Genomic DNA, 12,926 nt, shown 5'->3' with positions numbered 1-12,926 from the left:
TTAATTGGTAACGCCTGAATAGTGTTAAGAATTCTCAAAAAATGCGTAGTGTCCTGTATATAAGAAGGAATATGGGTTAATAAAGGGTTGAGTACGGAGTCCATATATCCTGAAAGATGCTCAGTTAGCGTACCAATTCCTGTAATAATAAAATTTATATATATATATACATATAAATTTATATATATATATATATATATATGTATATATATATATATATATATATATATATATATATATATATATATATATATATATATATATATATATATATATACCAAGTTAGGTATACTATACATGCAGCAACAAAATAGTAGTTAGATACGGTGTTGTAAGTACAAATTCTCTTTTCCATCGGTGCCAATGATCGAACAACAGTGATATTGACAAAGCGACTCCTAAGTTTAATGGAATACAATGGATTAACGTATTGAGAATTCATGCAATTTGGTATGAGTTCATTGCTATTGTCCATGTCAAAGCAATTGTGTGTTCAAGTAGTTCATGTGTACGGTTACATGAAAATACGAATTCAATATGCTATGGCATAGTTCCCAAACCTATCTTTCTTTAAGAAACGATATTGTTAATCGTATTAATATTTACGTATATCTAACAGTTTCAGACACACGTTTCCTACTATTACTTTGAATTGAAGATTATCCGACAACTTGTGTGACGCTAGTGTTTTTTCTTTGGTTTGGTCAACGTCCAGAGATCGCAAAATGAATTGCAGGTGCAGATGTATGTCTTTACCTTAATTTTTCATAACATGGTAACGTTCCCTTCTCTCTTCTAATTCTTGAGTTGTCTGTATCTTAGCTAACGAGGAAATTGGAAAAGCGTGCCGCATTGCGTAAAGTTGTGAACATGAAGACCACCCTCGCACATGTTAATCATGACGGGAGCCATATTTGGCCCATGATTCTGACATGATAGTGAATTGTCGAATTGCCCGTCCACATATTACATAGAGGGTTATGCGATGTTTATTGTACACATGTACTTACTGTATGGACATTGTGGACAGCATTCTTGAGAGATGATAACGATATCAATTGATCCACACCCAGCATCGGAAGGACAGCTTTCAATTTCACATGTTGTTGATCCATTGAAACATGTACAGTACGTGCACGGATCTAGACGCACCCCTTGGTAATGCAAAAGAAACTGTCCCCGGAAAGAGCAAGGATTTCGGTCCGTTATGTCGACTGAGATATAAATTTTGGACACTTATACACGTTATTACATTTGGAGACAATTTGTGATATCTCTTATTGATGTGATACACGTTTAAAACTGCTTTCTAGTGACACTTCCCAACTCCATCGCTTGTACACAGCTTGTATAGAGTGATTCATGGGTATTTCAATGCTTACTAAAAAACTGCACAATATGTGCATTCAAACCGAAGATTTTAAGTATAAAAAGAGTTTATCTTCTGTAAAAGATAGCAAACGGTGAGTGGAAGAGAGTGAGGGTGGGAGGAAACAAGAGGCTGCTCTTTTCATTATTAATGATAAGTTCCCATCCAATTGTTCCACCTAGATATGAACTCAATGCTTGAATTGCTACAAACAGGAGATTTAATTCATGGAATTTCATAATCAGAACAAATTTCATTAATCGCAAACAAACGACAAAACGAAAAAGATGTAGGCATAAAAAATGACACATATTTGGAATTATTGTCATTATTCTTGCGCTCCGTATCTCAATCTGTTTGACATGACAACTCTTGCGGAAAGGACATTCACTAAAATCTCATCTCTCTTCTTACTTACTGTACCTGTACAAAATCACCATCATTCGAAACAAGAGATATAAGAAGACATATTCGATGATATGTACAGATCTTTTTAAGTAAGAAACATGGATTGACCAACATTACCAATAATTTCATGAAGTTGAAGAGTAATATATTACAGGGGTTTCTCTGGGATTTCTCGTGTGAGAGCCTGCATGTGGAGGAGCAGGGGAAGAAATCGCCACCATAAATTTTCAGGGACGGCAACAGATTGCATGGCAATCTGCTTCATAAAGGTCTTCGTCATTAGCCATGTAACAAGTGAAGGGAAATTTATCATTGACTTTAAACACATGTTATAAGCTACTCGTATGCTACTTCATGTATAACTAATAATAATCATTGCTTATCACAAGTAGGTAGGCAGTTATGAAAGTATTTGCTATGTGATAATGAGAAGGCAGGAAGGCTGAGTAATCAGCGTATTAATTTACATGCAAGTGACATGAGAACAACCTTTAATAGTTTGTATTGAATTCAGCCTTGAATGGTAGTGCACCGCATCACTACTTTTTTTTTCTAGTACTCGGGGCTTGCTGGAATCATTCCACTCATACTTCTGTGCTTTGTAAATTCTGGTTAAGAAAACGTTATTGAATGGGCTAAGGGAGTTGCCCAGAAAGTTTCTGTGATGTCAAAATGGAATCCGAATGCTAGCCGCTGAGAGTTAGTGAATTTGGCTCCATATTTCAGCCACCGAAATTGGCACCGTTAATGTTTGCTTTGGGATTCACGGGGTTGGTTCCATATACCGGCCACAGTTTTAAAGCCCACAGAACGCTGGGAAGATTTGGCGCCGATTTAAGCCGCCAAAACTACTGCTTTTTGACCAGGGACAGAACTTTTCTTAGCCGTCAAATATGTGCATTCTTCAAGAGGTGATATAGGGAGATATCTTTCTTGTGAATTTACCTGGAACAAGCCGTTCATATTGTTTACCAGTGAGTATTCGTGGATAATTATGTATGTGTAATATTTGTAAGACCAGCGATTAAATAAGTTTATGCAAAATTAATATGTAAGTTAAGGACGATTCTGTCAAGATATTTCAAATATTAATATCCATTGAATAATTATGGTGAATATTTCCGATTATATAATGTCGAGACAGTCGTGTAATTGTTGAAAACATTGTCAAATTTTTAAATGAAGTTTTTTGTTGTGTGAATGCCGATAATTCGAACTGCACATTCTGCATTAATTGCCAAAAGGGTCGAATTGAAGTCAACTATATCGTTTAAGTTGATTTTGAAGATCAGTGGTTTATACATAAGTTGTAGTGAATGTACTTAGAGTTACCGTTCTGTTTGGATATGAAATCGAGTTATTTCGCATTGAATATTCGAAATCAGCATGAAAGGTATTGATGTGCAGAATTGATTAAATGGTCAGACAGATCGACTTAAAAGGAGCACTGTCGTGGATATCGAAACGTTTTGGTATGATGATTTTTAGGCATATTTGGTATATGCATTTGGACTGTATCTTTGATATAGTTTTGTTAATCTAATGTTTAGGGCCCATAATTTGGTTATCCGTAGCTGGTCATCCGTAATTGGGTCATCTGTGACCGGTATTACTTAGCGTATGAGGTGAACTGTCCCTTTACTCCAGCTGAACAGACGGTTATCATGGATAGAACATTTCGCGCCATTTTCTAACAGCTGACCTGTCAGTGACCTCTTTTGGGAATCTGTGAGCTTTGACCTACCACATGCATGTCTGACAGTTCCTGAGTGACAGTTTGTTCTCTGCCCGATTGTAATTAAGCTGTAGGCTAATAGGCCGATAAAATACTCGTACAGATCATTTTGTGACCATTCTGATACATGATTGTTCATGTTTGCACATCATCGCTTCACCGTATGAATTGATTAGAATACCGTAGTTAATATTCCTAACGCTAGGCTCAACATTGAAAGCATACGCTAAAGCACTTTGTAAACGGCATAATAAGGGCTGCACTCACTTCCAAAGTCTAAAAATCAACATACGTTTCCAACATGCCTTGATAAATCCTTGAGTGTCCTTTTGGAAACTTGAAACTTCAAACGGCCCCTTACGTGAATATTAACAATAACGGAAAGCCCAGACGAAACGCCCTGCACCAAAAATTAACGCTAACTTGCCAACTTCGGTATATGTATCGTGTGAAATACTATAGTCGACGACGTGAAACATGCAGGAACCCGGGAAGAATAGACCACGTGGCCTGATATGTTTGCGTTCGTTATGTTTGGACCTCTGTTTATAAACAAAACGGGCCATATGAACTACGATTCATTCATACGCAGTGTTCGACTTATGGCCAAAAAATTGCATAGCAACAAATTTCGACAATTGCTATACAATATTTTTGTTGCATAGCAGTTCCCCAATATTGAATAGCAGTTTTGAAATTACCACAAAACGGACCAAATGTTGGCGATTAATGTATTAACTAGAAAATGTTTGTTTATTATTATTATTTATACTAGTGTTGCTACGATAATCGTTTTCAATATCGGTATCGGCCGATATTTGCAATATCGGCAGCATATCGGTATCGGTAAAATTTTGCCTAATTGCCGATAACAGCAAACCGATATTGAACTTTTCTTTTTAACAGCAGAGCTACCTGTACTTATTTATACTTGCAATGATTTGTTAATCTGCTCAAGACGATCCATTTCTTTAGCGTCAGTTAAACTCAGATTCATTTTCTATTAATATCCATGGAAACCTGACTCTCCGTAACATCTAAAAACACGTCTACGGCGCGCAAATATAACCAATGACCTTCGTGAACCTTGGCCTACACACAGCATTAGTGCAGCATATATACACTGTACTAACCATTCATTTCCTCAAAGGCCTCCGTGAAAACCTTGAACATGATGCATACAGTAACTGCACAGTTCAGCAGTGTTGGAAAACCTTGTTCAATTTCCCGTGAACACACTGCCGATTTCCCGCCGGTGTTCGCCTGCCTAGCACGCGTAACGTGCGAGCATAAAGGCGTGGTGTCCAGGGGCCCGTCTTAGGGCTATGGTGGGGTCATGCGGTAGAACCCCTCGTGGGGATCCTGGGGGCGAAAGCCCCCGAAAATTGTTGTCATTTTTTGCGATGTCTGGCGATGAAAAAATTCGCAGTTGAGGATGCAAAATACTGACAACTTTTTTTATTTAAATTGTCACGAAACTGATGAAAATTTTAAAATGACAAGTTAAAGTAGCTATATTATGTTATAAAATGAAAAGAGATTTAATCTGTCTTTCAATCTTTAAAAAGTGCAACTTGCAAAACTTCCGATATTATGAAACAAACAACGTTCAGCAAAGCCCCGTTTCTAGACTGCCTAACAATGAATAGCGTGCATTATGCGTACATTTTTACAACTGCAGTGTTTAACCCTATACCCAACTACTGTACCACGGTACATGTGCTGCGAATTTGCGCAGGTACCTTCGCAACAACTGTGAGCTCATCCCCTGTGAAACACCTGTTTGTTAACATTTTTTTGGCACGTTGCCAGGGAACCTTTTAGTTACGTGAGATCCGTAACCGCCGAGGTGGTTAGGCTATTTGCTTTACACTTAACTATGGTAGGATATTATTTTTTCAAGGTCTTTTTTCGCTATACGGTCAAGTGAATAAGTTGTACATTGAGTATAAACTCAATAAATTATAACTTCTTCATTGTGATCGACAGTTCGTAAGTTAAGGTTTGAGTGTTTGCTCCCAAATCTGACTAGGAATTTCTATCGCACAAATCGGCACAATGTGCGATGCTGATTTGGAAACGTCTCGCAAGTTTGTCGTTTTGGATCGCATTTTGCGATGCGATACCGGAAAAATCGAACACTGTTCATACGTATAATAAAAACGGGCCATATGAACTACGATTCATTGATACGTATAATAAAAACGGGCCATATGAACTACGATTCATATCATACGTATAATGAAATTGTTTTCGTTAATGCTCCACTCGTGTTCCAGCTCTTTTCATTTGACTATATAGATGATCGTGTGCGTGAATTGTGTAGTTAGTACATAGGTCTTTACTTCCCTAAAGTATAGTAGCTTATTTTAAAACTACAGCACGACAAGCCTTAAAAAGAAGTTTTCTGATGACAAACAATGTAAAACACAAAGAAGAGAAAAATATTCCACGTGCACTGCTATTGTTGAGAATCACATGTCAATATCTTGCCCCAAACTCGAAGGATTGCCGATTCAGTGCGACCTGTTTCGATTGGCTAAACATTCAACTACGCCCTTCATGTAGTTGGATTAAAGTAAGAGGTCTGTGGTGCCATCTGGACAAATGGCGTTTATCAAACGCTATCACATGAGTACTATATAATCTAAAGCGCATCTAAATCATATTTTAAATAAAAATACATAAAATAATTGAGGTACAAAGTATAACACAAAATGAGGCTGGTCGTTGTATAACCAGGCTAATGGAGTGTCGTTTTTCGTATTTTAAGTAATAGTATATCGTCCCGTTTTATGTAAAACACACGAAGCAGTGAAATACTATAAAACTTTTACCTGGGTTGGAGGAGCCACTGTTACTGTCAGATGCACTTTCATCCGAGGGTTCAGCATCACTAATAGCTAACAAGCCGGCACAATTTAGAACAAAAAATAAGGCACTAAGACATCTCTTTCGCCCCTCCATATTTCCTTATATCGGTACTTCTTCAGCTATTTAACACGGAGAGAAATGTGCATACTGGGAACGACTATAAACGGGATCTCTGCTCTACCTATTTGAACAAAGTATATGGGAGCTTCAACGGGCCTCCTCCGTTTCAAAGCTCACGGATAAGAATTTCTTTCAAAGTCTACAATCGATAACTACCGGAACTTTTTCACTTTTTTAAATCTTATTATTGAGTAATACTAGCTATGCTTTGGCAGATTTGACGATCAAACTTAAAAGCTGATTTTACTTGAATAACGCATCGCATACTTCTGCCATCTTTCTCTGTATGAATTGTATGGAATGACTTTTTTTTGCTTTTTATAATTTCATTTAGCATCCAATGTCCGATGTAAGTGTTTTAAAGTTAAATGGGTCTAATCGGAAATAACTTACCCAGTGTGTTGTGCTATGATTACCCGTGGGGCTTGGAGTTCAAATTTCGACGTAATACCAGTCATACAACTAATAGTTTAATGGCCAGCTTAGAGCATGTCTAATATTTGTTACTGACGTTCAGTTGATAAGGTTTCCTAATAACCACATCTTCTTTCGAATTATCTAATTGTGTAATTTCATGGCATCCGTACAAAGAAAACAATTTAACCACATTTGATTACAGGCTTTATATGTCTATCCAATTACTGTTAAAACCAGAACCAGGAAGTTACCCAGGTCAACCACAAGTTGAGTATTCACCTTCGTGGAGTTAATTGTCTGAGTAGAGAGCGGTTGAAAGAGTGGGGCGGAGGGGGGGGGGCTGGAGATAATGACGGGACATGGCATCAGGTACAGATGTGTCCACCCATTTTGATAATCATTATAATGTATTGTATTTGTACGTGGTGATGTTACAAGAAGCAAAATATGTGAAAATGGAGGATGCAAAATGGAACAAGGTTGAAGAATTTAAACCAGTTGTAGATGTTGTACCGCGTTTACCTTTTATATGTCAATGTAGTCCTACTTTACTTTTGTAGCTATTGTAATATTCTGTCTATACTAGTGGGGAAGGTGTGGGGGACTTAGGTACCCGTTATATTTCCCTCACAGAAATTGTTGTGTCTGCATGGAGGGTTAAATGCAAAATAGTGTTATCATTCCCATCATTTTAATACATATTTTAATACAACTTTCATATAGAATGAGATTTTTCTCAACTGTTTGGGATTTTTCATTAAACACAAGCTTATCATATATCATAATAATGGCAAATGGGCTTGCTCCTTTTTAATTCGTGTAGTGTTACTTACCATTATTGTGCCACAAAGTGAAATGATCTTAATAAGGAAGTAACCATTTCAACATCGCAAGAGGTCATTGAACAAAGAATTTATAATTTTAGGATGAAGTAGAGAGTTTTAAATATATTATTCTAATGGAAATTCCTTTTGACGTTCATTAATGATACCCGCATTTTAAATTTAAATAGAATCCGTTACACGTTAAAGCTACGTGTTGCTACAATATGTCCAAATCATGTATAACATAAAACGTAATTGGTTATCATCAGTCCAGCGATTTGGGCTTCCAGGAGAGTTATCAACAGTTGAGTTCAGAACAAAAGATTTTGTGTCGCCCTACAATTTAATGTAACATATATATATATTTTTCATTTTTTATTTGCAAAAAGAACCTAATTATCTCTTTCTGTGATGTGATTTCGGTGGAATGTGCATAACTACATGTATTTTCCAAATGGTATCTTCTGTAAGTTAACGGTAGATTTTAGTACCGCTTAGTTTGTGTAGGATTCATTGCAGGCAATACCTTTAACACCTCCCTTCCAACTTTCCCAGACATTTTCATCAGACTTCAGCAATGACATTTATGAGAGTATCATTTATCCTAAGACTTCTGCAATTGAATATACATAACACATTTATGCTGGTATCCAACGTAGGTGATGTTGAAGATATTGCGGTTTCGAAATCTACTCCAAAGTTTAATTGCTAAGTAATATATCACGGGATGACTTTAGAGGCAGTATTTTCTAGTGCAAAACATTCTATAAACTCCCTATTGCGGAGATAACATGTTCACCCCCACCCCACAAAAAAAAAATCCTTGAGCCATTGGGGTTTTGTTTCTAGATATTCACCTTTATCAAATGCAATATGTCCAGTAATAATTTTTTTAAATAACTAGTCAATGATGATGTCCCCTATTAAGTCAAACCTTTATTTTTTCAATCCTAATCGCTAGGACAAATACAATGCTCTAATTATTTCTTACAAATTAATTAGCACCTATGGGTTACATTCCCAAACCAATTGTCCTTGGAAATTGTGTAACGGTCAGTTGAGGCCACGAAGTCTCATTTTTTTCCCAGGATATTTTTGACAGTTTTATGTTGCATCTGACAAACTGATCTAATGGTCTCTACTTTAGACTAGATGAGACTAAGAAGTTTACTGGGGTCGCTTCTCGAATGTTCAAAGAGGTATAGAAAAATTACACCACAGACCCATAGCATTGGTTTTTATTGGTCATGTTAAAAAAAAAAAAATTAAAAAATAAAATTGGTCAACAAATTCAAATTTGATGTGGTCCCTACATCACCCTTTAAGCATCTGTTTATGACACTTTGGGGCAAATTTCGGAGGAAGTTCCTCCTGTGGTACCCATTTATGGTACCAGAGGAAGGTTTATCATGGGACGTACGTTCCGCAAAAATTTACGACTCACCATCTGCCAAACTTGCACGATGTTATCCTCTGAGACAGAGCAATGACCCATGGCTCGTTGGGATTCCAAGAGAAGTCGGAGATCTTGTCGGTGTGCCCTCCATGGATGAAGAGAAGCTCAGGAGGTCCGTCCTCTGCATCCTCTGGTGATTGCTCCTCCCAAATTTTGCTGCAGATGTAAAGAAAATAACTTTTAATCAGAACCAAATCAAAAATTGCCAGCTAAGAAGAGTGCTCCACAATCCCAACAAAATAACCACACGGAGTGGGGCACTACAATATTTCTTAGAGACTAGTTCTGCTGTCACTGGATGATAAAGGTGGAGGTAGGGGGGGTGGGTGGGCGGGAGGAAGAGGGGAGAAGAAAAATAAAGGGAAGCAAGAAAGAAATACACAGGGCGACATTTTATCCAGTGATGATGCAGTCAGTCTTCAGACTACTTGTGTCTGCTGAGGCAACTGTTTAAAACAGCTTTTTGAAATGAAAATGTTTGAAATGTTTTGAGAAAGAAATGTAAGACATCTCAAAATACTGGCAGGTTAATAAGGGCCGATTGGCATTTGCAGTATCAGAATTCTCAAAACAACTTTACAGGTGAGGGCTGGTCATCACTTCTCTCCTGGCCGGTAATTACACTCTCCACTTCAATGTTTCAATTGTACAGATGCAAGATATGTTATTGGGCTATGCGACTTTCACCTAAGTGTACAAAGCAGCCGATGCCAAAGAATTTCAAGTAAATTTAAAGGAACGCCTTGTTAACCAGCAAGAGTTTCACCCAAAAAAATTGATGCATGGTGGATAACCTACATAATATGAAGAACATAAATTAATCACAGCTTGAGCCATTAATTTGGTCTTAAAGGGTTGTCAGATTTTAAATTCTGCTATACTCAAATGACCTTTGACCTCTTCCAAAATCACATGATTGGATTGTCTTGTAAACACTGTTAAAGTGGTAATCTGTTTACCAAATATGAAAAATTTATCCAGAAGTTTTCTTTTGAAACAACATGCTTAACTACAAACAAAGAGTCACACAAATACCAAACAAACAATAAAATCCCTTTTGGCAAAGGGAGTCTAATATACACAAGGTTCGAGTCCGTTTCGTCTGAAGGTTTGACTAGTTGAAGTCGGTTGTAACCGATTGAAACAAATAGAAATAAATTGGAAATTGAATCTTTACCTAAGGTCCCAGACATTGAGTCTCCTATCGGTACCGCTGGAGGCTAATATGGTCTCGTTGTGAGGGGACCACTGCACCTGGAAGATTTCATCTCTGTGAGACTCAAAGGCGTGCAACTTCATCTTAAGATTCCTCAAGTCCCACAATGCAACAGTCTGAAAAAAAAGAAAAGAAAAAACGAGGTAAGGATGGAAAGAAATATCACTCCTTTAGCCAAACAAAAACTCTTAACTAACTACCCGATATCTTAAAATAATATTCATGTACAGTCAAAGTCACATGACGTACCCTCGTTCACTCACAATATGGAGAGAGATTTCAGTTTTCAAATGAGCAAAGGAAATATTTTTATTGCCTTTTTCAATGACTTACTTAATACTCTTTCTTCAATTTTTGTTTCATTATATTAAACTCAAGACATTGTTTTGGTTTTCAATTTATTTACACATTCAAAATTTGCTTTTAACATCCATATTGTATACTTTCTATATCTGCCAGATTTATTGACCAATTTTTTTCAGAAAAAATAAGTGTTATGGAATTGTTAATCCAGTAATAAAGTGTATTGCGGTGAATATAATTCACATTGTTTTAACATCGTTATAAAACAGTCAGTTTGGAGATGAATTTGATTTCAGCAAAATGTACTTAACAACACAATTCTCTGTAAAATTCAGTGGGGTTATATGTTCCGCATTACTCACAAAGTTTTTCGTTTTCAGAAAGCCTCTCAGATTGCGTAAATAAATGTTTCCTTCTTTACAATTTTTGTTGATCTCAAAATGGAATAGCTAGTTTTTAAAACGTTATGGATGCCTTGATGGCTAACACTTTACCTTGTCAGCAGAACCAGTGGCGAGGATGAATTCACTGTACGGATTGAAAGAGAGGCAGTTAACCTGTTGGAAAGATAAAAATAAAATGCTTAATACAAAGAAAACGTTACTGATAAAGCAACGGACGCACTGACTCAAATTCTCAACCAGCCCCAAAATGATCACCATTCGAACTTTTGGTAACAAATACGTCAAGAAAATGAAAATGAAGTACTTAAGCAGGGACGGACTCATGACTATTTACGCATGTATTCATGCACGATATTGGCTGGAATATCAAAACGTAAATCCTTGTCATATGCATCACAAAACTGGTTCTCAATATGCAGTACATTTACTGATTTAGCAAGGTCAGCAAGGGCCTAGGTGATACTTACTAACAGGCAATGCAGGCATCTAGGAATGCATCCTATTACACTACTGACTGCAGTGACATTTCGACCAAACGTTGTTACATGGAATGTGCCCGGTTACTGGTCATTTAGTATTGGAGTATTGTATGGAGTTAGCAGTGCAGAGAAAAAACAACACACACCTCCAGATGAATGAACTCTAACGAAATCAAATCAAATCAATTAATCAATCAATCAACACCCTGCTGTAGACTTATCACCAACGAAGCAAAGACTCAGTATAAAGCTACTAGAAGAACCAACAGAAGTTGGTTACCTTTGGAAACGACTGTCAGCCCACGGATGAACCAAGAACAACTCTTGATTAGCTGTAGTCGTGGTTACTTAAAAGTTGATGCAGGGATGTGCCCAGGAATTGTTTGCACTGATGGCCGTCCTGGGTGGAGGAGTCAAAGGGGAGGTGGTGTCTCCTTCAAGAATTTTTGTTACGTTGATGGTGCTCAAATGCCAGTTTATAGCCAATAGAGTATTCATCTACGTTATGCGTGGTTGATCACCTTTTCCTCCAATCAGCTGCTGTTACAAGTCTGGACTAGTTCAGTTCAGTTAATATATTTCGCATATACATAGACATACAAAAACAGTGCAGTGATGTTATATACAGAATACTAGTGGCCTAGGTTTACACTTAGTGGCCGCTAGCTTCAACGAGGCTGACAGCTTAGCGCAATCACAAGTGCAGTGTTCAGACCACATTCATAAATTGGCTTAGTCGGTCAAAATCCAAACCCCATGAGCAGAGCAGTTTTGCTGTTCAGCTGTACATCTAGCCTAAATAGGGCAGTAATAAACTGGTTACTTTAATCAAATCAAAGTTGTATTATACTAAGTCTGTGCTGTCTCACTGTTATGAATCTGCTGTGCGGCAAATATTAACGCATACGGTACTACATACATGGGCGTCAACAGGTGGGGGACGGGGGGGGGGACATGTCCCCCCCACTTTCAAAAGTGGAGGGGATATCATATCATTTGTCCCCCCCCCCACTTTTCAGAGCAGTTATTAAAAAAATCACATGCATATGCGCGATTTTCTATCACAATTGCTGAGCTGATTCAAGTAGAATCTAACTTAAGAATCATTATCAATAAATTGCACTGGAAATTAGAACAGTGCTTGGCCCTTTATCCCCCTTCCTCTGATATTCACCCTCCCCGCTTCGTCCGAGACCTCTGATAAAAGTTTGTGCGATGTTTGAACGATGTTTTAGAGTGTTTTGTGGAAGCACCCCTTCTCGCCAGAAAAGGAATTCCCCTTGCCCTACACTGTGAATCAGAGAAAACGACGCATTTCAAC

General features: G+C 37.5%; 2 protein-coding genes across 2 annotated transcripts in view; both read right to left on the bottom strand.

Moving 5' to 3' along the window:
- Nucleotides 1-6,555, bottom strand: part of LOC139962955 (uncharacterized) — a 37,834-nt gene extending 31,279 nt beyond the window's left edge. Inside the window, exons 1-2 of the mRNA XM_071963379.1 lie at nt 6,350-6,555; nt 1,011-1,214 (exon numbers count right to left, since the gene is read on the bottom strand). Of these exons, the coding sequence (XP_071819480.1) occupies nt 1,011-1,214; nt 6,350-6,479 (334 nt within the window). The 5' untranslated portion in view covers nt 6,480-6,555. The remainder of the gene's footprint in view (nt 1-1,010; nt 1,215-6,349) is intronic.
- A 2,632-nt stretch (nt 6,556-9,187) lies between these two features.
- LOC139963163 (histone-binding protein RBBP4-like) lies at nt 9,188-11,612 on the bottom strand. The gene is made up of 4 exons (XM_071963707.1): nt 11,598-11,612; nt 11,217-11,279; nt 10,381-10,535; nt 9,188-9,359 (listed from the first exon to the last, which is right to left on the bottom strand). Exons 1-4 carry the CDS (start codon nt 11,610-11,612, stop codon nt 9,188-9,190), a joined length of 405 nt encoding a protein of 134 aa, XP_071819808.1.
- Nucleotides 11,613-12,926: the final 1,314 nt, after the last annotated feature.

This window comes from Apostichopus japonicus, chromosome 21 (genome assembly GCF_037975245.1).
Source record: "Apostichopus japonicus isolate 1M-3 chromosome 21, ASM3797524v1, whole genome shotgun sequence".
Classification (NCBI taxonomy): Eukaryota; Metazoa; Echinodermata; class Holothuroidea; order Aspidochirotida; family Stichopodidae; genus Apostichopus; species Apostichopus japonicus.
Note: the sequence above shows the minus strand (reverse complement) of the source record. Positions and strands in the feature narration are given on the sequence as shown.

Excerpts from the sequence above, each read along its gene's own strand:
- LOC139963163 (XM_071963707.1), bottom strand. Across the intron at positions 10,536-11,216 it reads CCACTGGTTCTGCTGACAAG|ACTGTTGCATTGTGGGACTT; the intron begins GTAAAGTGTTAG and ends CTTTTTTTTCAG. Across the intron at positions 9,360-10,380 it reads CTCAATGTCTGGGACCTTAG|CAAAATTTGGGAGGAGCAAT; the intron begins GTAAAGATTCAA and ends TTACATCTGCAG.